General features: G+C 44.8%; 1 protein-coding gene and 1 long non-coding RNA gene across 51 annotated transcripts in view; one reads left to right on the top strand and one right to left on the bottom strand.

The window, feature by feature from the left end:
* SVIL (supervillin) overlaps nt 1-26,919 on the bottom strand; it is a 285,309-nt gene that overhangs the window by 57,200 nt on the left and 201,190 nt on the right. For 13 of the 50 annotated variants that reach the window (XM_084980030.1, XM_084980035.1, XM_084980037.1 and 10 more), the window contains 7 exons: nt 23,311-23,345; nt 22,671-22,732; nt 22,283-22,422; nt 18,530-18,773; nt 17,016-17,595; nt 15,977-16,202; nt 2,433-2,562 (listed from right to left, as the gene is read on the bottom strand). In XM_084980030.1, coding sequence (XP_084836156.1) covers nt 2,433-2,562; nt 15,977-16,202; nt 17,016-17,595; nt 18,530-18,773; nt 22,283-22,422; nt 22,671-22,732; nt 23,311-23,345 — 1,417 coding nt within the window. Of the gene's footprint in view, nt 1-2,432; nt 2,563-15,976; nt 16,203-17,015; nt 17,596-18,529; nt 18,774-20,824; nt 20,921-22,282; nt 22,423-22,670; nt 22,733-23,310; nt 23,346-24,138; nt 24,310-24,682; nt 25,565-26,919 lie in introns of all 50 variants that reach the window. The other 37 variants (XM_084980026.1, XM_084980028.1, XM_084980033.1 and 34 more) reach the window with 5 other exon arrangements.
* LOC146399486 (uncharacterized) lies at nt 1,359-10,593 on the top strand. Its single transcript, XR_014817864.1, has 3 exons — nt 1,359-2,795; nt 3,081-4,812; nt 5,923-10,593. It is a non-coding gene; the product is annotated as an uncharacterized LOC146399486 (long non-coding RNA).

Genomic DNA, 26,919 nt, shown 5'->3' with positions numbered 1-26,919 from the left:
ACTGGGGATGGTGACTTCACTGTGGGTGCAGAATCTGCAGTGTCTGAGACCCAAAGACATCACTTCCCAGTCAAGTCCAGGGCTTCTACAAACTGGGTTTGCCACCGAAGGGACAACTGCAGTCTCTTCCCATCACCTGCCTCCTAAGAGTGGCAGCCCAGTGTTAAGGCAGTTCTGACTTCATCCCGTATTCCCAGCCTTCTGGTCTTCCCAGCCTTGGGTGATCCCTGTCTCCTAAGAGGACAGAGCCCTTCGATGGATTCCACTGCTGATGAGGAATCTACGCAGGCTTGAGCTGCGTCACTTTAAATTTTCACCTGGCCATGTGGGACTTGCCAGGAAAGTTTTCTTTGCACCTTTCAAAATGACCAGGAGGGAAGTGCTAAACCTACTTGTAAATCAGTGATTTCAAGACCCTTTTAAATAAAGTTTGTGGGCAACTGGAATACATCATCATTATTTTTTTTTTTATTTTATGGCTGCACCTGCAGCATATGGAAGTTCCTGAGCTAGAGGTGGAACTGGAGCTGCAGCTGCTGGCCTACAACACAGCCATGGCAATACTGGATCCAAGCTGCATCTGTGACCTACACCTCACTTTGCAGCCATGCTGGATCCTTAACCCACTGAGTGAGGCCAGGGATTGAGCCTGCATCCTCATGGACACTATGTTGGGTTCTTAACCCGCTGAGTCACAGCAGGAACTCCCTGGGATACATTATTTGAGGGACCAGCTGTTTTTCACTTCCAGATTTCATTCTTAAAACCCTCAAATTTCCTACCTAGGCTCTTTAATATCCAGTTATACTTGAGAACTTTGCAAAGTTTAAGAATTAAATGTCTTTAGTCATTTATCAATATAAACACATTTTTTGGTGGAGGGGGGGTGTGGGCTGCACCTGCGGCATGTGGAAGTTCCCAGGCTAGGGGTCGAACAGGAGCTGCAGCTGCAGGCCTACACCACAGCCACAGCAATGTAGGATCCGAGCCACATCTGCAACCTACCCCACAGCTCACGGAAACGCGGGATCCTTAACCCATTGAGGGAAGCCAGGGATGGAACCTGTGTCCAGTCAGATTTGTTTCTGCTGAGCCACAACGGGAACTCCCTATAAATACCTTTAATGTCATGTCTGCCACAAACAAGAATTCAAACTGCTGCTCTGATTTAACCTATGATATCACAGAAGTACCGCATGAAAGGGTCACAATTCCCTCGTCACAGTTCTGAGCACACACCTTGTTTTTATGTAAGTTTCTGAATGCATAAATGTTCACATTCACAATCTCTCCTCTCTACAGATGCTTATTAAATGGTTTTAGAACTAGAAGGCATCCAGGTGATCATCTGTTTGGAATTTTTTTTTTTCTTTTTGTTTGAAGACTTTTGATCTTAAGAGTCAGCCAGTGAATGTGTCCAGGATAAGTGCTCTGCTTCCAGCCAGCAAGTGCATTTGGGATCATGGGGCCAAGCGTCAGGAAAGTGTCCGCCCGCTTTGAAAGTGTGCACTGACTAGTCAAAAGCTGGTTGATGTTACATGAGTAATTTAGCAACGCATGAATATGTTTGTGCATGAAATGTTTGGCAAAATTGATCACAGTATAGTCCTTAATTTGCTGGAAACTCAAAACATATTTTGCCATACATATTTTTTTTTCCCCCAGCGGTACCTGGGGCCTATGGAAGTTCCCAGGCTAGGGGTCGAATTGGAACTGCAGTTGTTCTGGCGTTGTTCACAGCCAGAACAACGCCAGATCTGAGCTGCATCAATCTACGCCAGAGCTCACAGTGACACTGGATCCTTAATGCACTAAGCAAGGCCAGGGATCAAACCGGCATCCTCATGGATACTGCTGGGTTCTGAACCTGCTGAGCCACAGTGGCAATGCCTGTACATGCTCAATGAAAGGCTTAGCTGCTCATTGTGAAACATGCCTTCAACTATGAGATAAGTACTCAGTGACCATAGATAGCTATGTCCTTATCTTATATATTCATGTTTTGAATTCAAGCCCATATTTTACATGCACCTTATATATGGTTAGTGGTCAGCAACGATTTTTCATTAGAAAGGGTTTCATAACACTGTAAAGTCAGACTTCACTGAAGACGGTTTGAAACTGAAGTAAGGGCACACTTTCAAATTTAGGTACTTGCTGATGCATTACGTATGCGGTGCTGCTTTGAGGTCTAGAACATCTTAAGATTTCACATGGGTTGTTTTCTTGGTTGAATTTTTTGGAAACTGTTTTTGCATTCAATTGTTTCTGTTTGAGTGAGGCTGCCGTGGGACAGACGTTAAGTGTGGACACGGATGGCAAAAGTGCTGATGCTTCACAGGGGAGGAACTTGTTAAGCATGCTTGCCTGGTGGAGGCATGGCTAAGCGTGATGTTAGTGAGAAGGCTTTATCCCAACACAGACAATGTTACCTTCTTCTTGAGTGACTGTTCCGTTTCTTGGATGTGCAGGCTGCTGGTGACAGACGCCTTGCCATACTCCTGCTTCCTGGTAAGTCGGTTTCTCCAATCTTCCTCACCACTCTTCTTCAACAGTGCTAATCTAAGAGGAAGAGACACCAACCACAAAGAGTTCAGCACCAACCATCCTTGGAACAGAACCACAGTTTAAATTTAAGTAAGTCAGAAGTCTATGGTCAATAAATGACCACAGCTATCTACGTTTAATCTTTTGGAATGTCACTTATTCCAAAGAAAGTATGCCTGGAGAAATAATAGAGATCATTCTATAGATCATATGGATTATTATATTTACATTATGTATAAAAATAATAGGTATTTTATTTTATTTATTTTTTTTGTCTTTTTGCTATTTCTTGGGCCGCTCCCATAGCATATGGAGGTTCCCAGGCTAGGGGTTGAATCGGAGCTGTGGCCGCCAGCCTACGCCAGAGCCACAGCAACTCAGGATCCGAGCCACGTCTGCAACCTACACCACAGCTCACGGCAATGCCGGATCGTTAACCCACTGAGCAAGGGCAGGGACCCAACCCGCAACCTCATGGTTCCTAGTCGGATTCGTTAACCACTGCGCCACGACGGGAACTCCTCCGATAATAGGTATTTTAAACCATGATATATATAATTATATTTTCTAAGATTTTTCTAAGACGGCCCCAAGGATCTTAAAGTTTGATTGAAATGCAAAGCTGAAATTTGACTTGTTGGATAAAAGATGCAACATCATGCTACCAAAGGAATATCTCTGTTTTTCCCTTGCCTCTGGGCTGAGCGTGAAGGAGATAAGAAGATGGGGTACATATATATGATGGAATATTATTCAGATATGAAAAAGAATGAAATAATGCCATTTGCAACAACACAGATGGACTAGAGATGATCATACTAAGTGAAGTTAGAGAAAAACAAATATCATGAGATCACTTACAAGTGGAATCTAATAAAAACGACATAATAGGATTTATGAATAAAACAGAAACAGATTTCAAAACCAATCTTATGGTTATCATAGCAGAAACCATTGGGGGGAGTGAGGAATTGGGAGAGAGGGAATAACACATACACACTACTGTGCAGAATAGATGATTAATGAGAACCTACTGTATAGCACAGGAAAATCTACTCAATAGTTAGTAACAACCTATATGGGGAAAAATGGATATATTTATATGTATGACTGATTCACTTTGCCGTACACCTGAAACTAATGCAACAATGTAAGTCAATTATACTCCAATAAAATTAAATTTTAAAAAGGGTAAATGTCCCCAGAGAAAAATGTCTTCTAGTGACCTCTTCTGGTCACTTGATGAATTAATATTTACAACTAAAGCTGGATAGTAGTTATTCGCAAGAAATACAGCAGAAACGGGTTTAAAAATTTAAAGCTATAAAACATTGACAAACTCTGCCTATCGTGTTTTATTTTTTTAGCAGTTCTACAACTTTGTACTTTGAGCTTATACTAAAAATGTGTAACTACAAACCAATTAGAGCTAACGTATCTACGGAACACTAAACTCAAAACATCAGTATATTATTTTTTATTTTTTTCTAATAAATTTTATTACATTTACAGTTGTACAACCATCATCGCAACCTAATTTTAGAACATTTCCATCCCAAACCCCATGTCCATCCCTCTCCTGCCCCAACCTGTCCCCTTTGGTAACCATAAGTTTTTTAAAGTCTGTGAGTCTATTTCTGTTCTGCAAATAAGTTCATTGTGTCCTTTTTTTTTTTTTTTTCCTGTCTTTTTGCCATTTCTAGGGCTGCTGCCGCGGCATATGGAGGTTCCCAGGCTAGGGGTCTAATCAGAGCTGTAGTCACCGGCCTATGCCAGAGCCACAGCAATGCAGGATCTGAGCTGTGTCTGCGACCTACACCACAGCTCACGGCAACACCAGATCCTTAACCCACTGAGCAAGGCCAGGGATCAAACTGGAAACCTCATGGTTCCTAGTCGGATTCGTTAACCACTGAGCCATGACGGGAACTCCTTTTTTTTTTGATTCCACATATAAGTGATAGCATATAATGTTTGTGTCTCATTGTCTGACTATGCTTAGGATAATAATTTCTACGTCCATCCACGTTGCTGCAAGTGCCATTATTTCATTCTTTATGGCTGAGTAATATTCCATTGTATATATGTACCACATCTTCTTTATTTACTCCTCTGCTGATGGACATTTAGGTTGCTTCCATGTCTTGGCTACTGTAAATTGTGCTGCAATGAACTTTTGGAGTCCATGTATCTTTTAATTTTTTTAATTTTAAAAAATTTTTTGTCTTTTTGCTTTTTCTAGGGCTGCTCTGGAGGCATATGGAGGTTCCCAGGCTAGAGGTCTAATTGGAGTTGTAGCCGCCAGCTTACGCCAGAGCCACAGCAACACGGGATCTGAGCCGCGTCTGCAACCTACACCACAGCTCATGGCCACGCCGGATCCTTAACCCACTGAGCAAGGCGAGGGATCAAACCTGCAACCTCATGGTTCCTAGTTGGATTTGTTAACCACTGTGCCACGATGGGAACTCCTGGGGTCCATGTATCTTTTAGAGTCATGGTTTTCTTTGAATAGACACTCAGGAGTGGGAATATGTTTTAATTGCAGGTAAAAGATGGTATTTAGGATGGTTTCTCTCCTGTATGCTAAGCCCTGTTCTTTTCCTCCAAATGAACTTGGTCTTTCCAATCTGTTTCCTTAATACAGAAACTTCTCTACAACCCATTTTTAAAATTATTACATCAACTTTCCTCAGGAGAAAGCTATATCCAAAAAAAGAATCTAATTAACTAAAGTTTTTACCTAACCTACTTCAGTTCAGCTAGGGTGTAACTGGATAAATAAGCTGCTTGAATGTTGTGATTTGTGAAAAGTTATTCTTGTGAACATGAAGCTGTTTCAGTCTCGGGCATTTAAGCTGCACAAACATGGGAAAGACAAAAGGCACAAAAGTCGTGATCATTAAACTCACGTGAGTTGGTGCTCAAATAATTTTAGGGAAAAAAAATGATTGGACACCTTTTCTTTGCAACTGAGCCTTTTACATATTCATTAATACATGTCCACAAAGAGCGTATTTTTAAGCATTGGATCAGGGCTAGTTTGGTTGTTAATTCCTGCCCAGTGACCTGGTTTCTTTCTTTTGTTGGTCCTAATGGACTCTAAGGGCCCTCTACTAAGTGTTCTGACTCCATTAAATACTTACATGGGGCGTTCCCGTCGTGGCGCAGTGGTTAACGAATCCGACTAGGAATCATGAGGTTTCGGGTTCGATCCCTGCCCTTGCTCAGTGGGTTAAAGATCCGGCGTTGCCATGAGCTGTGGTGTAGGTTGCAGACGCGGCTCGGATCCCGCATTGCTGTGGCTCTGGCGTAGGCCGGTGGCTACAGCTCCGATTAGACCCCTAGCCTGGGAACCTCCATATGCCACGGGAGCGGCCCAAGAAATAGCAAAAAGACAAAAAATACTTACATGGGAGAGAAGATGAAATATATCCTATGCCATGATAACAGTTTATTTAAGCAAATAAGAAATATTTGCAGTCACAAATCCATGTACATCTCCAAATTCATACATAATCATACAGTGCACCTGCCTGTTCATACAGTCAACTAATGGACGATAAGCTGTGAACTCCCCAAGTGGGGAAGGAGCTTCAAACTCTAGACCTATCCCCTTACTCTATTTCTTCCTCTTCCTTCTTCCCTTCCTTTCATGTGACAGCAGATAAGACACCGAGGTCCATTCTACAAAACTGGTATAATGCTGCCTCCTTCATCTGTGACATTGTGACGTATAATGAATACATATTGGTCTTCGTCCCCCTTCCTGGCACAGAGCCGCTACAACTTCCAGAATTTCGAAAGTGTTGAGACTGATGAGGGTGTCTGATGTGAATGAGGTGATTTTAGACGCATCTAGGGATGAGGATTGGTGGGCAGGAGAACCAACCACATAATTATAGGGTTGGAATGTTCTGTCCCAGTCCCTGACCTCCAGGGAGGGAGGAGGGGCTGGAGATTGAGTTCAATGGTCAATGAAATTAATCAATCAGGCTTACGTAATGAAGCCTCCATTAAACAAACAAACAAACAAAACCCAAAGGGGAGTTCCCTTCGTGGCTCAGTGGTTAGCAAACCTGACTAGGATCTATGAGGATGCGGGTTCGATCCCTGACCTCACCTAGTGGGTAAAGGATCCAGCTTTGCCCTGAGCTGTGGTGTAGGTCAAAGATGCGGCTTGGATCCGATGTGGCTGTGGCTGTGGTGAGGCCAGCAGCGGTAGCTCCGATTCGACCCCTAGCCTGGGAACTTCCATGGGCTACACAAAAACCCGAAGGGCAGGGTTCTGAGAGTTTCTGGGTTGATGGACAGGTGGAGGTTTGCAGAGGGCGGGGCTCCCAGACAGAGGCATGGAAGTTCTATGGCCCTTCCTCCCACCTGTCTATCTCCTCTATCTGGCCACACCTGAGGCCAATAATAAACTCGAGGGCCAGTAATAAAAAACATTTTTCTGAGTGCTATGAGCCACTCCGGCAAATTAATTGAATCCTAGGAAGTGGCTGTTGGAACTTCCCATCAATAGCCTGTTGGAAGGTCAGAAGCACGGGTGACAACCTGGACTTGTGATTGGGGTCCAAAGAGAGAGGGGAGGGGCAGTCTTGGAGGACTGAGCCCTTTACCTGTAGGACCTGATGCTGTCCCCAGGTAGACAGTGACAGAATTGGGTGCAATTGTAGGACAACCAGCTGGTGTCAAAATACTGATGGAGGGTGGAGGCTGGGGGGGCGGAAATCTACACTGCAAATCAGAATCAGAATCTTATAGCTAAGGCCCCACTTGGTCTCATTTAGCCCTAAAGTCTGTCATTTACGATGCTTAACAATACTCTGCATCCTCTAACGGCTAGTGCATATACCAGAAAACAGACTCCAAATTCCATCAGTGTTTCCAGCTGAATGTCAGACTATCTCAGGCTCACATTCATCTTTCCACCAATTATTCTCAATGAGTCAGTTTTATTCTAATAGGAAAAAAATAATCGAAGAAAATCCAATCATGAAAAGAAACATTAGCATGTGCACGCTGCAATAGAGCTTTCAAAGTGTCTGTAAAGGAGATGTTCAGAAAGGAAGCAGCAGGACTTTTACACCCAATTCATTATCTTGTGAACACGGACATTCATCTCTTTGAGAGTCTCCTTACAAAAGGATGTCAAAACCTGCTCTCTTACTTCACCCTTGACTCAGACTAGTAGTTATTCATCTTGGCTAGCTACCTACTTTTTTTTTCCTTTTTATGGCTACGCCTGTGGCATATGGAAGTTCCCAAGCCAGGGGTCAAATCAGAGCTGCCGCTGAGGGCTACGTCACAGCCATGGCAACACTGGATCCGAGCCGCATCCTTGACCTACGCGGCAGCTTGTGGCAATGTTAGATCCTTAACTCACCAAGTGATGCCAGGGATCAAACCCGAATCCTCATGGACACTATGTCGGGTTCTTAAAGCTCTGAGCACAATGGGACCTCTGACTATCAACCTTTTAAAATCATATTAGATTCCAAATGACTTGAGAAAAAATTTAAAAATTAAACACAGCTTCATGAATTGTATTTGTTAACAATAATGGGCTACTGTCTAAGGACATTCTCGAAAATAAACTCCCAAATGTCTGGAGCAATGACGACGGCATCTAAATAGTCACATGGTTACTCTGGTGGCTGCTCTGTGGAATGGAAAACTGATTTAGAAAAAGGCAAAGAATGGGTCTGTAATCGTGTTATAGCTGACTCTGCTGACCTGCCCAGCAATCCCTAAGAAACTAGATATTGTGACGGATGAAGAAAATGTTGTACCTGTATATACAATGGATACTTGGCTACAAAAAAGAATGAAAGCATGCCATTTGCAGCAACATGGATGCAACTAGAGATTCTCATGCTAAGTAAGTCAGAAAGAGAAGGACAAATAATATACGATATCACTGCTATGTGGAATCTAAAATAGGGCGTGAAGGAACCTATCCACAGAACAGAAACAGACCCACAGATATGGATAGAGAGCAGACTTGTGGTCGCTAAGGAGGAGGGAGACGGAGAGTTTGGGGTTCGTAGATGCAAACTATCACATTGAGAATGGATAAGCAACGAGGTCCTGCTGTACAGCACAGGGAACTATATCCAGTCTCTTGGCATGAAACATGATGGAAGATAATATGAGAACAGGAATGTATATGTGTATGTGACTGGGTCACTTTGCTGTACAGCAGAAACTGGCACAACACTGTAAATCAACTATACCTGAATACAAATTTAAAAATTTTTTTAAAAAGACATTGGATATTATGATTCCCAATGACACAGGCAAGGCTACATACACATAGAGGCCAAGGATGTCACTGATGCAGGTTACACTTCAGGTCAGTGGGGCAGGGAGTGACAGTTCCAATCCTGGATGTCTTGCCTCCCAGCCCAGTGTCCTGGCTTGTTTCACTAGTTGTGTGTGAGTTGACCAGGCACGTTTCTGCTCTCATGTCTTAGAAGTATTCTGGCTTTTTAATTAATTTGTTTTCCCTGCCTGGGATGGCCTTTAAAGAACTCCTCCATTGCAAAAATCTGAACTGTTATTTCTGGACGTGCTGGCAGGGTTGTCCCCAAGAACTTCTAAAGCCTACAGAGTAACCAAAATGGAAGACATTGGGCTTCAACTGGGGTATTAGATCCAGCCAGAGCCTGCAGAGTGCAAGTGACAGAAAACCTAAAAATAACATGCACTGAAATGTACATGTGTTATTCTTATCCCTTGAGGTTTCCCACCAGGTGTTGAATGGGCTCAGGAAATGGGGAGACCTTTCCAAATGCCTTCTCTTCTGCAATCTCAGGACCCTCCTGACTGACCAGCACCCCCGACCCCCAGACTGCCCTGCACCACAGAGGGCCAGGTTGGGGTGGGGCCAGGGGGCAGGGCAAGAGTCTGGTTCCACACATGCTATCAATTACTGCCTATGCAATTCCAACAACCGTCAGCGCTTTTAACATCTGCCAAGTTCAAGTGCCACTGGGAGGTTAGGAGGCTGAGAGCCTGGGCATCTGCTGGGTCTGAGGCTGAGAACCTCTGTGGTACCATGTTATTCATGCCAGGCTGGGCCCAGGGCCACTGGGATGGGTTTCTGCTAGGCCACTGGGGAATCAGCTACCCTTCTAGCCACAGTCCACACTTTTCCAGCAGAGAAGTCTAGCCTGAGGCAGGCTGTTTCAGCAGCCTGATCTGAGAGCCCTGCTTGCCTAGTTCTGCAGGCTTGTGGCAGTCAGGTGTGGGTCAAACATGGCACAGGAACCCAGCATGTCCCTATGCTGCAGGACATTTTTTTCTTCCTTCTTTAAAAATGTCCCCTCATTTCAGAGGACCATGGGTACCGCACAGATAAGGCTGAACAGCACGGATTAGTCCTCAGCTCAGATCCTGCCTGGTTTGCAGGCTGCCTTAAATGAGGACAAATCAAAGATCAGAAAAGGTGGCAGTGGGAGTTCCTGCTGTGACTCAATGGGTTAAGAACCTGACATAGTGTCTGTGAGGACATGAGTTCGATCCCTGGCTTTGCTCAGTGGGTTAAGGATCAGGCATTGCCACAAGCTGTGGTGTGGTTGCAGCTGCAGCTCTGAGTTGACCCCTAGCCTGTGAACTTCCATATGCCATGGGTTTTGCCCCCACCCCAAAAAAAAAAGAAAAGAAAGAAAAGGAAGCAACCAAGGAAAAAGATACCTGTGTCCCTAATTCGTATATAAATCTGGGGCCCTCTAGTGGCTGAAATCTCCCAGCTGCAAGGAAGAACCTTAGAGGGGCTGAGTGGATGCTGGGGCTCCCCAGGGAATACAAGGAACCCCAGTCAGGTCTCTGTAAGTCAAGAGTCTTCAGGCCAGGAGTTCCCGTTATGGTTCAGTGGTTAACGAATCTGACTAGGAACCATGAGGTTGTGGGTTCGATCCCAGTAGGTAAAGGATCTGGCATTGCCATGAGCTGTGGTGTAGGTTGAAGACGCAGCTTGGATCCTCGTTGCTATGGCTCTGGCATAGGCCAGTGGCTACAGCTCCAATTAGACCCCTAGCCTGGGAATCTCCATATGCTGCGGGTGCGGCCCCAGAAAAGGTAAAAACACACACACAAAAAAAGCCTTCAGGCCAGACAGAGGCAGGGGCAGCTCTTAACATACTCTCTGAGAGTTAGCACCTCCTTCGGCTCCACCAGGTTCCTAGTGGAAGGATGACTCTTCTGCCTTTTTTAGTCATCTTCTTCCCCCCAAATGAAAGCACAGATAGAGTAGTTTCAGGAACAATGGAAAGAAGATGCCTAAAAGCCTAATATACTTTTAAAGAGGTATCAACCTTTTTCTCCCTAAATAATATAAAAATGTTATTTGACTTACCATACTTTTCAAAGAAGATCCCCCACCAGGGGCAATTTAAACCCAGACCACTTAGGCAGTTATGAAACAGAGTTTTATCAATCCAGTGGGAAAAGCAGAGTGTCTTCTAAACTTTCCCTGCTAGCTATGACTCAAACTTGATATCTTAGATGTCAGAAAAAAAGGAAGAAAAGGAACTTCTAGATAAGTTTCCCCAAGCATCAAACATGTTCTAACACAGGCATATGTGCAGGATTTCCTATAACTTCTCAGTTGCGACACTTTTTTCATTTTTGTTTTTTGGCTGCGCCCACGGTGTGTCGAGGTTCTCAGGCCAGGGATGGAACCCAGGCCACAGCACTAAGAATTCTTAACCCCTAGGCCACCAGGGGATTCTTTTTTTTCCTTTTCTTTCTTTTTTTTTTTTTTTGTCTTTTTTGTCTTTTTAGGGCCATACCCACCGCACATGGAGGTTCCCAAGCTAAGGGTCCAGTTGGAGCTATAGCCGCTGGCCTACACCACAGCCACAGCCATTCGAGAGCCAAGCCACATCTGCGACCTGTACCACAGCTCACAGCAATGCGGGATCCTTAACCCACTGAGCAAGGCCAGGGATCAAACCCGAGTTCTCATGAATACTAGTCGGGTTCATGAATCACCGAGCCATGACGGGAACTCCACACCATGAAATTCTGCTACACTTTTCTAAGTCTTAGTTTATAGGTACAAAGTGGGGGGTAGTGTTGCTTCCTTTGAAGGGCTGTCCTCAGCACTCAGTGACGTCATACAGGAAAAAGGCATCGGACAGGACAGGACCCTTTATGTGTCACCTCAAAAAGGCAAAGCCCAAAGATATATACATGAAGAGCCTTCTTTTCTTAAATGGTCAAGCTTCATTATTTTATTTGAACAGAAGGGAGGAATTGGAGCTCCTCCCCCCTAAGCAGGGAAAAGCTTCCGCAGATGGACTGGAAAGATATGTAGCTTTATTATTTCAGCAAAGTACAAACGAAAGCACTATCAAAATAAAAAGGGAAAGGTCTCTGGCAGGAGTTCCCTGGTAGCTCAGAAGGTTAAAGACCTGGCATTGGCATAATTTATCCCAAACACAGATGCTAAATTAAGTGTCCTTCATCCTTTTTAAAAAGGTATAAATTGGGGGAGTTCCCATCGTGGGTCAGCGGAAACAAATCCGACTAGGAACAATGAGGTTGCAGGTTCAATCCCTGGCCTCACTCAATGGGTTAAGGATCTGGCGTTGCCATGAGCTGTGGTGTAGGTCTCAAACATGGCTCAGATCTGGCATTGCTGTGGCTGTGGCTGTGGCTGGCAGCTGTAGCTCCGATTAGACCCCTAGCCTGGGAATCTTCATATGCTGTGGGTGTGGGCCTAAAAAGACAAAAAAAAAAAAAAATGCATAAAGTGACAATTGAGCTGAAGAGCTCAATATGTGAGAAGGCTTTTCATTATCATGGTTCTGGACAGATGATTCAGAGGACCCTTGTCTGTGAGAAGAACTGTCTCCTGCCCGCCCGAAGGTTCCCATAGACATGCTTTTGAAGCCCTTCCAGGCAGCTCACAGCAGCCTTACAGCCATCCTCTGATTCCTCAGACACCCACAAAGCCCAGGTTAGGAGACTGTACCTTTGCACCATATCACGTTTAAAAAAAAATTATTACACAGTAGGATTGAAACTGTTTTTGGACAGATAGAAACTAAAATTCACTAAAAACAGGCAAGTGAATCAAGAATGACTGCATAGTGGACAGACACAAAATTTCACCAACTGTCTTAACAGACAGAACATACCTCAAGATGAAGAAGATCTTCAAAAGCCTTTGTGAGAAGGGATATTTATTTTTTTACCAGAATTTTACCCCAGGAGTATCTTCTGATGTGAAAACATCAGAACTTGTACGTAACTGACATTTATCTTTATTTCCTCTACATGGTACCTCTTCCTTCCACCTAAGCTGTTATCAACAGTTGGGTCTCTGAGGGATGTGGAAGAAAGGGAACCCTCTTACACTGTTGGTAGGCATGTAAGTTGGTTCGCTTCTATGGAAAACAGGATGGAAGTGGTAATGAACCCAACTAGTATCCATGAGAACGAAGGTTTGATCCCTGGCCTCGCTCCGTGGATTGAGGATCTGGCATTGCCATGAGCTATGGTATAGGTCACAGACACAGTTCAGATCCCACATTGCTGTGGCTGTGGCATAGGCCGGCAGCTGCAGATCCGATTCAACCCCTAGCCTAGAACTTCCACATGCTGCAGGTGCAACCTTAAAAAGCAACAACAAACAAACAAAAAACTCAGGATGGAGGTTCCTTAAAAAACTAAAATTACAGTTGCCACTTGATCCAGCAATCCTACTCCTAGGCAGCTATCTCAAAAAGATGAAAACTCTAATTTGAAAAGATACATGCATCCCACTGTTTACAGGAGCACTATTTCCAATAGCCAAGACATGGAAGCAACCTAAGTGTCCAACAATAGACGAATGGATAAAGAAGATGCATGTATACACACACAGACATACACACATGCACAGTGGAACACTACTCGGCCATAAAAGGAATGAAATCTTGTCATTTGCAGCAACATGAATGGACCTAAAGATTATCACACTAAGTCAAACAGAGAAAGACAAATATTATATGCTATCACTTATATGTAGAATCCAAAAAATAATACAAATGAATCAATTTATAAAACATAAACAGACTCACAGACATAGAAAACTTATGGTTACCAAAAGGGAAAGGAGGGGGACAGGGATAAATTAGGAATTGGGGATTAACAGATACACGCTACTAGATATAAAATAGACAACAAGGATTTACTGCGTAGCACAGAAATACATATTCATCATCTTGTAATAACCTACGACAGGAAAAGAACCTGAGGAAAAAAATATATAATTGAATCACTTTGCTGTATACCTAAAACTAACACAGTAATATAAATCAACTATATTTCAAAGAAAAAAAAGTCAGCCCTCTGTGCTCAGACTCTCTTTGAGCTGGGTTTCTGTGGAGGACTTCATGCAAGCATAGGCCAGACAGACTTCCGGATTCAAGCATCACTCCTTTTGTTTAACTTAACCCTTTGGCCCCAATACCCAGATCTTCTCAGTCTCATAAGGATTCTTTATTGTGAATTTTTAATAAGTAAAGGCAAAAGAAAATAAGCTGTACCAGTCTTATTAATTTGTTGGTTGATAAAGTCTCTATTTGGAGTTCCCGTCGTGGTGCAAGCGTAAACTTGAATTCGACTGGGAACCATGAAGTTGCAGGTTAGATCCCTGGCCTCACTCATCGGGTCAAGGATTCAGCGTTGCCATGAGCTGTGGTGTAGGTCACAGATGCGGCTCGGATCCGGCATTGCTGAGGCTGTAGTGTAGGCCAGCAGCTGTAGCTCCGATCAGACCCCTAGCCTGGGAACCTCCATATGCTATGGGTGCAGCCCTAAAAAAAAGACAAAAAAAAAAAAAAAGAAAAAGAAAAAAAAAGAGAAAGTCTCTACTTAATATTTTAAGGGTAATATTCAAAAGACTGACTTGAAAAATCAAATGATGAGTTTTCATCGTGGTTGGATACACTGTCTTAAGCAGTTGGAAATGTACTTAGAAAAATCAGTGGTTACAGCAGAAATTATCACAACCTTGAAAATCAGCTATACTTCAGTAAAACTTTAAAAAAATGGGGAAAAAAAAATTGGCCAGTACCTGACAGAGCAAGGAAACATCTGAGTGATGGAGGGGCTAAGAAGGATCGAGGTAGGAGGGACCAAAACAAACAGAGGGAAGAATTCTGCCAATCAACCTGGAAACTGAAGAGAACCTGACCTGGTCTTCCTCTCGCTTACAGCTTTTGCTAAAGGATGAGGAGCCAAACACAATCCCAAATATTTCACTCTGATTCTTTGTCGCTGTCCCTTCAAATACAGCCCCTTGGAGTTTCTGCTGTGGCACAGTGGGTGAAGAATCAGACTGTAGTGGCTCGGGTGTGGGTTTGATCCCCGGCCAGGCACAGGGGGTTAAGGATCTGGTGTTGCCACAGCTGCTGTGTAGGTCACAGCTGTGGTGTGGATTCAGTTCCTGGCTTGGGGAACTTTCATGTGCCAAGGTGCAGCCAGTAAAGAGAATAGTAAAAAAAAAAAATCTAAAAATCTATCTATCCATTGCCTCAATCCTCCACGACTCTTGCATGAAATGTTACAGTGTTACATAATCTTCAAACGTAGTCTTTTTTTTTTTAGATCTTTTTAGGATCGCACCCATGGCATATGGAGGTTCTCAGGCTGGGGTCAAATTGAAGCTGTAGCTCCTGGCCTATACCACAGGTACAGTAATGCCAGATCTGAGCCTTGTCTGCGACCTACACCACAGCTCACGGCAACACCAGATCCTTAATCCACTGAGCGAGGCCTGGGATCGAACCCACATCCTCATGGAGACATTCAGGTTCGTTACCACTGAGCCATGATAGGAACTCCCTCAAATGACTCTTTCATAGCTACTACCTGGAAAATAAAAACAAAAAACCATCATCTGTTTTATTTTCTGTAAAATAAATCAAACTTAGATTCATCCCAAGGATTTATGTCAAGATGAATTCCTCTCCGTTCTCTCGACACCCACGTCACATAGACAAATTGTCACAAGTGGCGGATGCATTTCAACCATGTGTATCAGAAAGGGAAAAAGCTAAGAACTCCGCTCCCGTCGCTGGCTGATCAGAGTATTTAGTTAAAAAAATAAAGAAGAAGAAGAAGAAAATAGAACCACAAATAAAAGAAGTAAGCAAAAGTCTGTTTCTGCTTATTTCCTTATCTGAGTTTTGAACCAGCAGCCTCTTAAGTGTTAGCAAACCCGGGCACTGGGGTAAATGCAGGTCACTCTTGAATACCCTCACTTCCCAGAAGCACTGGAGGAGAACAGCACATCCCCTTATATGCGGCTGAATTCCTCATTTTTGTCTATTCGCCCATGACTCAGATCTTTTTCTAACAGCGAGTCAGCAGGTTGTAAGCCGTCCCCTCCCGCCAAAAGAATTCCTTTTTAGTCAATCAATCCCATTACCTTTCTTTAATGGACATGGTTTTGCTGGGCGAGTCCAGGATCCCCTCCACCGCTGGGGCTTTGATCTCTCCAGCAGCAAACATCGCGCAGGGACTCCGATGGTGCTTCTCCTGTGGCTGTTCTGAGAGATCCTGTTGCTTCCAGGACGTGGGGGTTGCAGTTGGAGCAACCGGTTTCCCGGTAGCTGCGCCCCTCTGCTCAGAAGGGGACTCCCCAAACTCTGCCGCTGGGAAGGGAAGGAGTGAGGTCAGCACTTTCTCCCCTAGGCAAACATTCCTCGAGTCCTTCACTGCCACCCCCCCAACCCAGTCCAGCACTTGGAGTTCAATGTGTGGGCACTGGGCAGGTTACCCAATCCACTTGGACTTATGCAAATTGGGGGCCAGGCTCAACCTCTGAGAAAACCAAACTTCCCAGTTCATGACTCCACCCAGCCGCTTCTTTGGGGACAATTGGTCTTTTCCTACTTGCAAGACACAGGAAGTCATTAGCTCCAACTGTACACGCCACAATGTTTCAACTCCTCCGGAAACAATGCTTTATGCCAGTTCAAATGTGCCCTGCTCACAAACCAAATCCTAGCGTACACACTATCATTTTACAGAGATGCAGGAAGAATTAAAGTCCCACACAGCACAGCTTGCTAGTCTGCCCATGAAGGATATATAAAAGAGAGCCTGAAAGCCACAGACTGGGTTCAAGCCCTTATTCCCTGCCCTCTCCCAGCCCGGGACCTCTGGGGTCCTCCATTTATCAAAGGGGCCAACATAACGGGCAGTTCCCAAGCCTGTTATGTGAATTCACAGGACCAAAGTCATCAAAGACCCTTTCTCAAGATGCATGAAAGCGCTGCAGGTATTTTTATGGCAGAAACACTGATGAGCCTACTGAACAAGTCAGATTCAAGAGGAAAAGAGGTCTGGGGAGAGCAGGATTTGCACTAGACTTGCCATCAAGGCTTACCACTTAATCAACTGCCTTTATAATTCAGTTAACACAAGCATGCAACCCATCACGCAGAAACTAAAGAACACGTTACCTCTCAGCGAAAACTTCCTCTTTGTGACATTCTCTATGTCTACCTTCTCTTCAAAGAGCTGCCTGTCCTTCCAGTCAGCACTGCCCTGTGCAGGGCTTTTTGCAGTGGAAAATTCCTTCAGTTCATCACCAGGCTGGGCAATGGGAGGATGAGCCAGCTCCAGGCTTCCCTTTCTGCGATCAGCATACATGGGCTCTTTATGGCTGTCGCCTTCCCGGACTCTGTGAAGGATGGGATAGGACGGCTCTGCTTCTTCAAAAGACCCGAACTTTGTAACCTGACCACTGTCTCCACCTGTCAAGACTCCCTTGTTCTCTGTCTCTTCAAGTTCTCTCAACATTCCTCTGCTCCCACTCCCCTCGGCTGCAGGCTGCCAGGCTTGGGATTTCAGGATGCTTCGGATGGGAGAGTCTGAATTTTCTAGTGAAGAAGGAAACTTCTGCTCAGTGGCCACGGAGCTGTCATCCACTGGGGGCTTTGTCCGAAGACTCCCTGCGTACATTGCAGTGGCGGTAGGTGCCACGGTGGACACGGATGTGTTCACGGTGGGTGAGAAAGGGATGAGTTTTCCACTTTGCACCTAGGAGGACACAGTTCAAAAGGAAGAAGCTGATTTAAAAACACCGCACATGAGAAGATGTTCATTGTCGCTAATTATGAGAGAAAGGCAAATCAAAACTACAATGAGGTACCACCTCATACCGGTCAGAATGGCCATTAAGAAGTTTACAAATGGGAGTTCCCATTGTGGCGCAGTGGTTAACGAATCTGACTAGGAACCATGAGGTTGCAGGTTCAATCCCTGGCCTTGCTCAGCGGGTTAAGGATCCAGCGTGCCACGAGCTGTGGTGTAGGTTGCAGATGCGGCTCAGATCTTGCGTTGCTGTGGCCCTGGCGTAGGCTGGCAGCTGCAGCTCTGATTCGACCCAGCCTGGGAACCTCCATATGCCATGGGAGCGGCCCTAGAAAAGGCAAAAAGACAAAAAAAAAAAAAAAAAGTTTACAAATGGAATTTCCTGGTGGCTCAGGTTACTGCTGTGGTGCGGGTTTGATCCCTGGGGCCCGGGGAAACTTCTGCATGCTGCGAGTGTGGCCAAAAAAAAAGTCTACAGATATCAAATGCTTATGTGCATCCCAGTATATAGATTGACAAGGAAGGACACACTGCACTTGGGGCAGTTATCTTGCTTCTCTTGGTGAGAAATTAATCCTAGACATAGTTGTATAACTGCATCTCATTAATCGGATCATCTGGGTGATAAGCAGGTCGTGCGTCCTAGTTTTCTCCCCAGAATGGAGGCAACTCCAGGTGATTTCAGCTGTGATGTGAACAAGAGGAGAGTCACATCCTCGGCACGGTTATTCCCATAAGGATGAAGTTATTACCAAGTCATCAGCAGAGAGCACAGTTTGCAGGGAGATCCCTTCACTGCATCACTAACCTCAGAGGAACACTGTGCCCCTGTATTTTAAGAACATACGTACAAAGCAGAGCTGGACCACCAGACACCCACCTGCTCCACCTCTCCAAGTGTGACCGGCTGGGTTTGATAGCGAGCGTTCATCCTCCTCTGTCTCATGTCCAATCTGTTCCGCGTCGAAATGGCTTTTGAGACCGGCTGGGACAGTTTGTTAAACAAGGCCAACTTCTCTGCTAAGCTCAGAGTGGAGGAGTCAGGTTCACCCTGGTCAGCAAGATCATTGCCCTCGTTTGCCTGGTCTCTGGCTAAGGCCTTTTGGTGAGCAGATGCCTGCAATCTGAAAGGGGAGGGGGGGGGTCATCCATGTACAGGGAAATGAACAAAAGCCCACCACTGTTCATTCTGTCTAATAACTTTCTTCAAAGTGCCACTTCTGTTTGACAAAGGGCTTATTTTTTCCTAACTTTATTTAAGACAAGTGTGGGGAGCAGCTTGGCTGTTCACAAGACAGTGGCCCCAAGAGCTGGCTGGCGACCCTCCCATTGTCAATGTCACAAAGAGTAGATTTTCAGCTCTGGACCGCTTCTAAAAATTGAATTTCCTATTTAAGGAACTAAAATCAGCTTGGGTATACCTTATCTTATGGAAGCTGTACTGTTACTATCAATAATAAATATGGCTAAGGGAGTCCTCAGACGTTCCCTACGGCTGATCAATTGATCGATCTATTTATCTATCTGTCTATCTAAGGGATGCACCTAAGCACAGGGAAGTTCCTGAGCTAGGGGTCAAATCAGAGGTGCAGCCACCAGCCTATGTCACAGCTATATCACATCTCAATGCGAGATCTGATTGCATCTGTGACCTACACTATAGCTCATGGCAATGCTGGATCCTTTCACTGAGCAAGGCTAGGGATTGAACCCATATCCTCATGGATACTAGTTGGGTTCTTAGCCCACTGAGCCACAAGGGGAACTGCTTGATATCTGATCTAAATGTGTGGTTGAGAGGGTGGTCCTCATATTCCAAATAATTAAGAAATAATGATCATTCCATCAACAATATTATCTACAATGCAGGGTTTTGATTTTTACTTGCTAAGCACAATTGGTTTAATCTTAAATTCTTCCACGATATCAATCTGGCATTTTCCCTTATAGGTTTCTGCCTGTTTTCTTTTTTAAGGGCTGCACCCATGGCATATGGAAGTTATCAGGCTAGGGGTTGAATCAGAGCTATAGCTGCCTGGCTATACCACAGCCACAGCAATGCAGGATCTGAGCTGCATCTGTGACCTACACCACAGCTCATGGCAACACTGGATCCTTAACTGACTGAGCGAGGCTAGGGGTCGAACCTGCATCACAACAGGAACTCCTCTACCTGCTCTCTAAAAGAGACTTGAATCTGAAATCCCTAACTTGAAAACTGAAGGAAATGTGAGTAAATCCTCTAACATCCAGGTAGAGGAGAAGGCTTCTAGTCACCTGGCTGCTGTGCATCTTGGAAGGTCTAAGACAATATACCTTCTGCCACTGGCAAATTCAATTCTCGAATCCAGTGAAAAGTCTATTCTGCCCTGACTCCAAGGAATCAGTGCTTCCCAAGTTGGCCCAGACAAAAGAGCAGTGTCAGTGTCTCAGGTACACCCAGCTAGAAAGGGTGACCTGAACCTTGGCAGCTTTCCTGAGGTCCAGCAAAGAACTAGGAGTGATGGCAGCTGCTTCCCCAGAGACAGCCCTGCTTCTGGACGAGGCCAGCTTTATTTCTATACTGTCATTTTACTTCTTATAATCTTATTTTTAGCCTCTGTGTTTTGGTCCACTACAGTAAAAAAGAGGGGATACACACAAGCCTTAAGGACAGGATTTTAAAACATGACAATTTAAAACATCAAACACTATAAATATGTCATTGTCATCGGATCCCCAAATATAACAGCATTCTCTCTCAATCCACTAGAAACAGGTAGGATTATTTTTAACATGTCTCTGTGGATGTTTAAAAAACAACCAAGTTTTATCTGAATTTCAACACTAATGTTAACATCCTATTTTTCTAGTAATCAAATGCTAGTATTTTAGATGAAGAATGACATTTTTTTAGGGATGACCACGGTTATGAAAACCAAAACCAAAACAAATGGGTAAGTGGGTTAGTGTGATCTGCGTTGGACACAATTAAAGCAGGTGGATGAAACGAATGCTCATATCCATGGGCCTACGTGAAGGCCCCCGTGTCTTGTCCTTTGACAAAGCAAAAATGCCACACGTTCTCTGGAATAACTCCTTGCGCTGACTTGTTTGTCAAACAACCGACAGACATTCAAGATTGGAAGAGGCACCTCTGTTCTCAGTGCGACATGCAGCTACTTCTGTCCAGTACCTGGCCGGCTGCACGGGACTCTGAGCTACAGTGGGACTAGGATGTCTTGTCATTACAGGGTGGGTGGCCACAGAGCGCGAAGCAGGGAGAGGTTCACTTTAAAAGCAATTGCCAAAGATGGAACATTCATAAGGAGAGAGAAGAAAAGAAGCATTAAAGGAAAGCATAGTCTTCAATATAGAACCATTAAATCCCAAAATATTGGAACAAAATCATCTGCTAATTACTTTAGGAAACTCACAAAAGAACTGGAAAAGCCATTACCAATTTAGGAAATAAGAGACAGGCTACTCAAAGCAAATGGAATAAGAAGTTTTTAGAGCTTGGAAAGGATTTAGAATATTTAGAATAAGTGTTCTGGTTTAAAAAAAAAAAAAAGCTAATAATAACCACCAGCAAACCTGTAGATGTTTTAGGATATTGTTCTTAGCTACTTCTTCTTTTTTTTTTTCTTTCTTTTTTTAAGAGGATCAGGGTCCTTATATAACCTATAAGCACATCCAAGTACATTCAACAATTCTGTCAAAGGGATAATTTTTGCTTATATTTACTATTTTGCTCCCAGGGGTAGTTGCTTCTCACTTTACACAAGTACTACTCAACTATTTAAAAAAAAAAAAAAACTGATTTGAGAAGAGTTTCTAATGAATACGAGATGTACTTAGCCACAAATACACAGAGAAAGAAGTGAAGGCAGCTGAGTTACCAGCAGGTTTGCAGGTGCAGGTGGTTGATGCCCTGAATGAGATGAACTTCATTTTTTTCAGGGTGTGTGTATGTGTGTCCAGGGGAAAACAATTTTTTTTTTTAAATGAAAGTTTTCACTTAATGGAAGCAATGACCTCTGAACGAACTGCTTTGGGAAACTCATTCTGAATATATTGGAACCTGCCACTCAAAACCTACTTCCCATCATTGGGAAAGTTACCAATTGTCCAATGAACTTTTAAAAAAAATTCGTGGTGATTATTTAAAAACAAATCAAGAGAACCCTTATCTTTTTGAGATAGGGACTCAAATAGTTACAGATGGAATGATATCTGGGGTTTGCTTGAAAATGCTGCAGCAGGAAATGGTACATGGGTAGGGATACGGGTTGAGCAAGATGGGCCAGGGTTGTTGGCTGTTGAAATTGGGTCATGAGGACACGGGGGCTCATGATATTAACCTGTCTACTCTTTTGTTTTAAATGTTCCATTGTAAAGATTTTTTAAAAAACGCACAGACAAAAAAATACATAAAATTTCTCTTCATGTTTTTCTAGTAATTATAATAGGGAACACACAGCATTACAAAGTTCAGAGATACCAGAGCAAGGAAAATCCCTAAACATCTACTTCTTGGTGGCTGCTAATTGAACCATCTTCCAATTGCCTCATTTTAATTCAAAAGTCTTTACATCTTTTTTTAAGAAGACCACCTTCCGGCCAAGGCCCAGAGGCCCCGGGGGAGACTTACGTGGCTGCGATGACCACTTCTTCGGTGGTGACGGGCTGGGTGTGGGATCGGTCCTGCAGACGCCGCAGCCTTTGCTCCACAGCCGCGTTCCTAGAGCGGCGCTTTGGGACATTTTTCTCATCAAATGATTTTTCCATTTCCTAAGATTGAAAAGAGTGTAGAACCCTGATAAATTGGAGGAAAGGGGGCTGGGGCAGCAGAACAGGCCCCTGCAGGCCCCATGGGAGAAGGACCCCAAGAGGCAGCACCATCAGCAGTGCACACACCAGCCACACCCCAGGAGAGAAGCACAGGTGGGCCGGCCTCAGGATTGGTACAGGAAGCAGGCTGACTTTCGGGCCACCTGCAAGAGATGATGGCTTCTCCCAAGGCCATCAGCACATCTTACCCTGAAAAGCAGTCTCTTTGCAGCAACACTCAGCCTGGCTCGCTCATCGACCTTTTCTTCATCTGTCAAAAGTCACACAAAAAAACTGAACATCATTAGAAAACAGAGGGAAAGTCCCTGAAAAGTCTCCCAAGGCTGACCTGGAAATTCTCTGACTATAAGAGATATATTAACAATAACAATAGACGATTTGCTCCTCTTGGTAAGGGAACCCATTCTTCTGCTCAGTGAAAATCATTTAAATTGCAATTAACCAAAAAAAATTACAGTCTTGTCTGGACAGTAATTTTCTATTATAACATCTGACTTAAGAATAGATATTATAGAATTAGGAATAGATTTTGCAGAAGGAATTGCTTTTCTTCATTGTTAAACAGTAACAAGAAAGTAACAAGAAAAACCTGCTTCTTTGATTCAAATCAGCTGCATTGATACGGGTCACTTCACAGCTCTCTAACTCTCAAAAATAAGGGAAAGCTCTGCAAAAATCTCAACTAGTTTTAATTATATTCACGGGAGGAAACCTGCAGAAAAGAAAGCAATAGCTTCCATAATCTCATTCTCTCCAAAAGCAAACATCTGATTATCTAAATTTAATCTGGGTGGAAGATAAAGACGAAAAAGACAAAGAGATACTTGCCCTCCGCAGCTGGCATTTCTGAATGTGACGTCGACCTAGGAAAGACATTAGCAAAAAAATAACAAACCGTGAGCTGGTGGGAGTGGAAGACCCAAGGAAAGCATCACATGAAAAGTAAAAATAAAAGTGCAATTAAAGCCTCTTAAAGAATATCCTCCTGGTGGCGATTCTAGTTGTGAATATGCACGACACACAGCAATGACGGACTCTGTGGGGTATGTGTGCACACAGCCCAGCCAGGTGTTCACCTCAAGACACACCAGGACTTATCAATAAGTTTGACTTATTAAACACAACTGATAATAATGGACGAACCCCTTCATTTTTATGCATTAGCCTATGACACAATAAAAACGCACAAACAGTGATAGAATGAACATAAAAGCCCTTAAAATGATTTTCACTGTAAAATCTGGTGGACAGTCAGTCCAGATTCTAATTTAACAGGAGCATAAGAATTTAAGAACATTAAATGAACAATGCTGCTCACTCCTTACCATCTGAGTGCGATCTGAAACCGTAGGGTGGGGAAAAAAAGAAGGGATATATGTATACGGATAAGTGATTCACTGCTGTAAACCTGAAACTAATACAACACCGTTAAGTCAACGATACTCCCACAAAATGAAAAAAACACTGTACCGTGATATTTTCACGAATCTTTAAATAAACACATTTCTAAGAGCCAAGTAACGTTATCTCCTTGTTGCATAGACGGAATTATGGAATCATCACATCCCACTGAAACCGCATCAGGACAGCCCCTGGGGTGGACATCCGGTAGGATTTAAGCTCCTGGACTCACAAACTTCACAGACACGTGCCTACCTATCCGTCTCCTTTCGTTCTGCTGAGGTTATGGGCTGGGTTCTAAATCTCTCAGAAGTCTTTCTACTTTCACCAGGAGAGAAATAGCGTCTCGGTTTCCGGGGCCCTCTCTCCCGCTCCACACCGGTAGGCAAGCCAACTCCTTTGCTTGACCTCTCAACCCGGGGATGGCTTTTAGGACGGTGGGGAGAAAGTAGACAGAAGGGAGATGGGGCGGGGTCAGAGAGAAGGAATAAAGCAAAGGTTTAGGCATCTCAGCGGGTCAAGGCATGGACACCGCCCAACCCCAACACATGCCTCTCCCATGCAGGCCGGGAGGTGGAACATTCCAGAAACCCCACACTCCAGAGCTCCCCATTAGTAGGCGAAGCAGAGTGGTAGTCATGGAGCCATGTCTGTAGGGTCTGCCCTGTACACACTGGTGAGCTAAGCTATTAGACTTGAAGCAGGACACCACACACGACGACGACGAGTGAATAACTCAGTAACTCTGCCAAGGACGTGCAAGTGATACAAGGGGAGGGACACGTTCAATATCACCTACAGTTCAGGTTTCTTGCTGGCACTGGCTGACTCCAAGAAGGCGTTACGCAGCTGGGCGACAGAGACCTTGGTGTCTAGCTGGCCCATCTCCAGCTCAGCCTTGGACCTCTGCGGCTCTGGGTCTGGCTTGGACACCACGGCCTTGGCCTTCAGGGCCTGAAGCTGAGGGGGGCCCGTGTAGTCAGACAGGGAGCGGGTGAGGACCTTGTGCTTCCTGGTGGGCGCCTCCTTCTTGGGACCTTGGGGTCCAGACTCGCTCTGCACGTACACCACCATCTCGCTCCTACCGGTCCTCTCCGGCGGCGGCGGTGGCGAGTGCTGAGCGGGAGGTGGGCGGACCAGGCTTTCTGGTTCGTTCCGCGTTTCCAAGGTGACGGTGCTTCTCATTGGTTCATTCATGTCCCCGGCTCCAGGCCGGTCCTCCCGGCTTCTCCCGAGGCCATGATCCTCCAAAGCTACAAGCGTTTTCCCACCTTTCTTGAGACCTTCCGAAAAGGGCACCTCTTCTTCTCCTTTTGATTCACTGATATGGAGAGCTGCGGTAACGCTCTGCTCGCCTTCTAGAACCTTCGAGGCGGGAGGTTCTGTGACATCACGAGCGGCTGGCCCCACCCAGCCGGACTCAGGGATGTGTGCGGGGGTGTCCGACGTCACCAGCGTGATGGTGTGAATGGTATCGGCCGGCTGGACGTAGCCTCGGATGGGCTGTCGGGCCGAGCCGGCCACCCTGCCCGAGACCCTCTCGAAGGCGGAGTTTTCCGACTGAAAGGCCAGCGGATGGCCTGGTGCTGGCTGGTGTCTCCTCTGAGTTAGGGACTCCGAGGCCAGTTCGGGGCTGCTCCGAGCGCTCTCCTCTCTCACCAATTTTTCTCTAACTTTAACTCTTTAAGAAAGAAAAGGGTTTTAAGTGGCCGAGTGGAATAACTGCTTAAAGGGGAAGAGAGCACGGGTGTGCAGATCAGAGATGCTCAGAGAACGGAAAAGCATTTTGGAGGGGGGGAGGGGGAAGGGGGGGGCCGTCAGGGTCCGAAACCACTGGCACTTGCCAGAGAAAGGACTCTGAGATTCCAAATGCACACACATTATCCATGTAAGTGAGGCCGAAGTCACTCTGTCTGCTGTAAAGCTAAGAGGGTTCACATGCTACCCTGGAACAGATGCCTTCCGACTAAATGAATATTCAGAAGCCACAGAGGACTTCATTAATATGCACCACCCCTATGCATAAGGGTGGCTCTGAATCAGTAAGCGTTCCACATATATGGCCTCTTCTATGGACTGGGGTGGGTGTTGGGGGGTCGTTTCCAGGCAGGGATGCTGTTTATAGACCAAATGTAATTTCACTGTCTCCTGGAAATAGCAGAACATTCGCGATTATTGTTATTTTTTCTTGAGCTCAAGATACTACAAAGGATCACCCCTTTTCAAGCATTCAACGAAATGGTCACAAGCTTTTTCATGCCATGCAGGCTCCATTCATTCAGAAAACGTGTGACCAGTTAAGACATCACTTCTCACAAGTCAAGCACTAAGAAGAATGTTAGTGGAAAGATCTCTGTTGAAAGGTTAATGTGCTGAATTATTTTCTCCCCTCTGGAACTGCCATTAGGCCCTCAGGGAAAAACTCATCTAAAAAGACAGGGCTCTTGGTTGTTTCTAGAACTATCTATCTGAGAGCAAAACTGAAATCCATCATCAAAGCAACTGAACTTTCCTTTTTCTTTTCTGTCTTTTTGGGGCCACACTCACAGCATATGGAGGTTCCTAGGCCGACACCACATCCGCAGCCACAGCAACTCAGGATCCAAGCTGAGTTTGTGACCTACACCACAGTTCATGGCAATGCCAGGTCCTTAACCCACTGAGCAAGGCCAGGGATCAAACCTACATCCTCATGGATGCTAGTCGGGTTCATTAAATGCTGAGCCACGACAGGAACTCTGACCTTTTCTTATTACTGCAGAAGCAAATTGGCCAGGAGCTCCAGCTGTGGGTCCCAGGAGACCTCTTTTTAAAGCCTGACTTGGCCAGTTGGAGCTGTGTGGTCTCAGGTAACCTACCTGCCTCAGCTGCTTTACCTTTCAAATGGAAGTAATTGTGGCAAGATGGACTGGGTGATGTTGGCAAGGCACAGGGTTTAGAGCTTAGCAAAGAGTAAGGTTCAGTGGTGCAAACTCATTATTATTTTTACTTTTTAAAAAGTATCACCTAGTGAAGAAGGTGAAACCATTCAAACTG

This window comes from Sus scrofa, chromosome 10 (assembly GCF_054392235.1).
Source record: "Sus scrofa isolate SSC_HxYL_T2T_F1_AM1 chromosome 10, Sscrofa_HxYL_maternal_Yorkshire_Landrace_v2.0, whole genome shotgun sequence".
Lineage (NCBI taxonomy): Eukaryota > Metazoa > Chordata > Mammalia > Artiodactyla > Suidae > Sus > Sus scrofa.
This window is presented reverse-complemented; position numbering and strand designations above follow the sequence as displayed.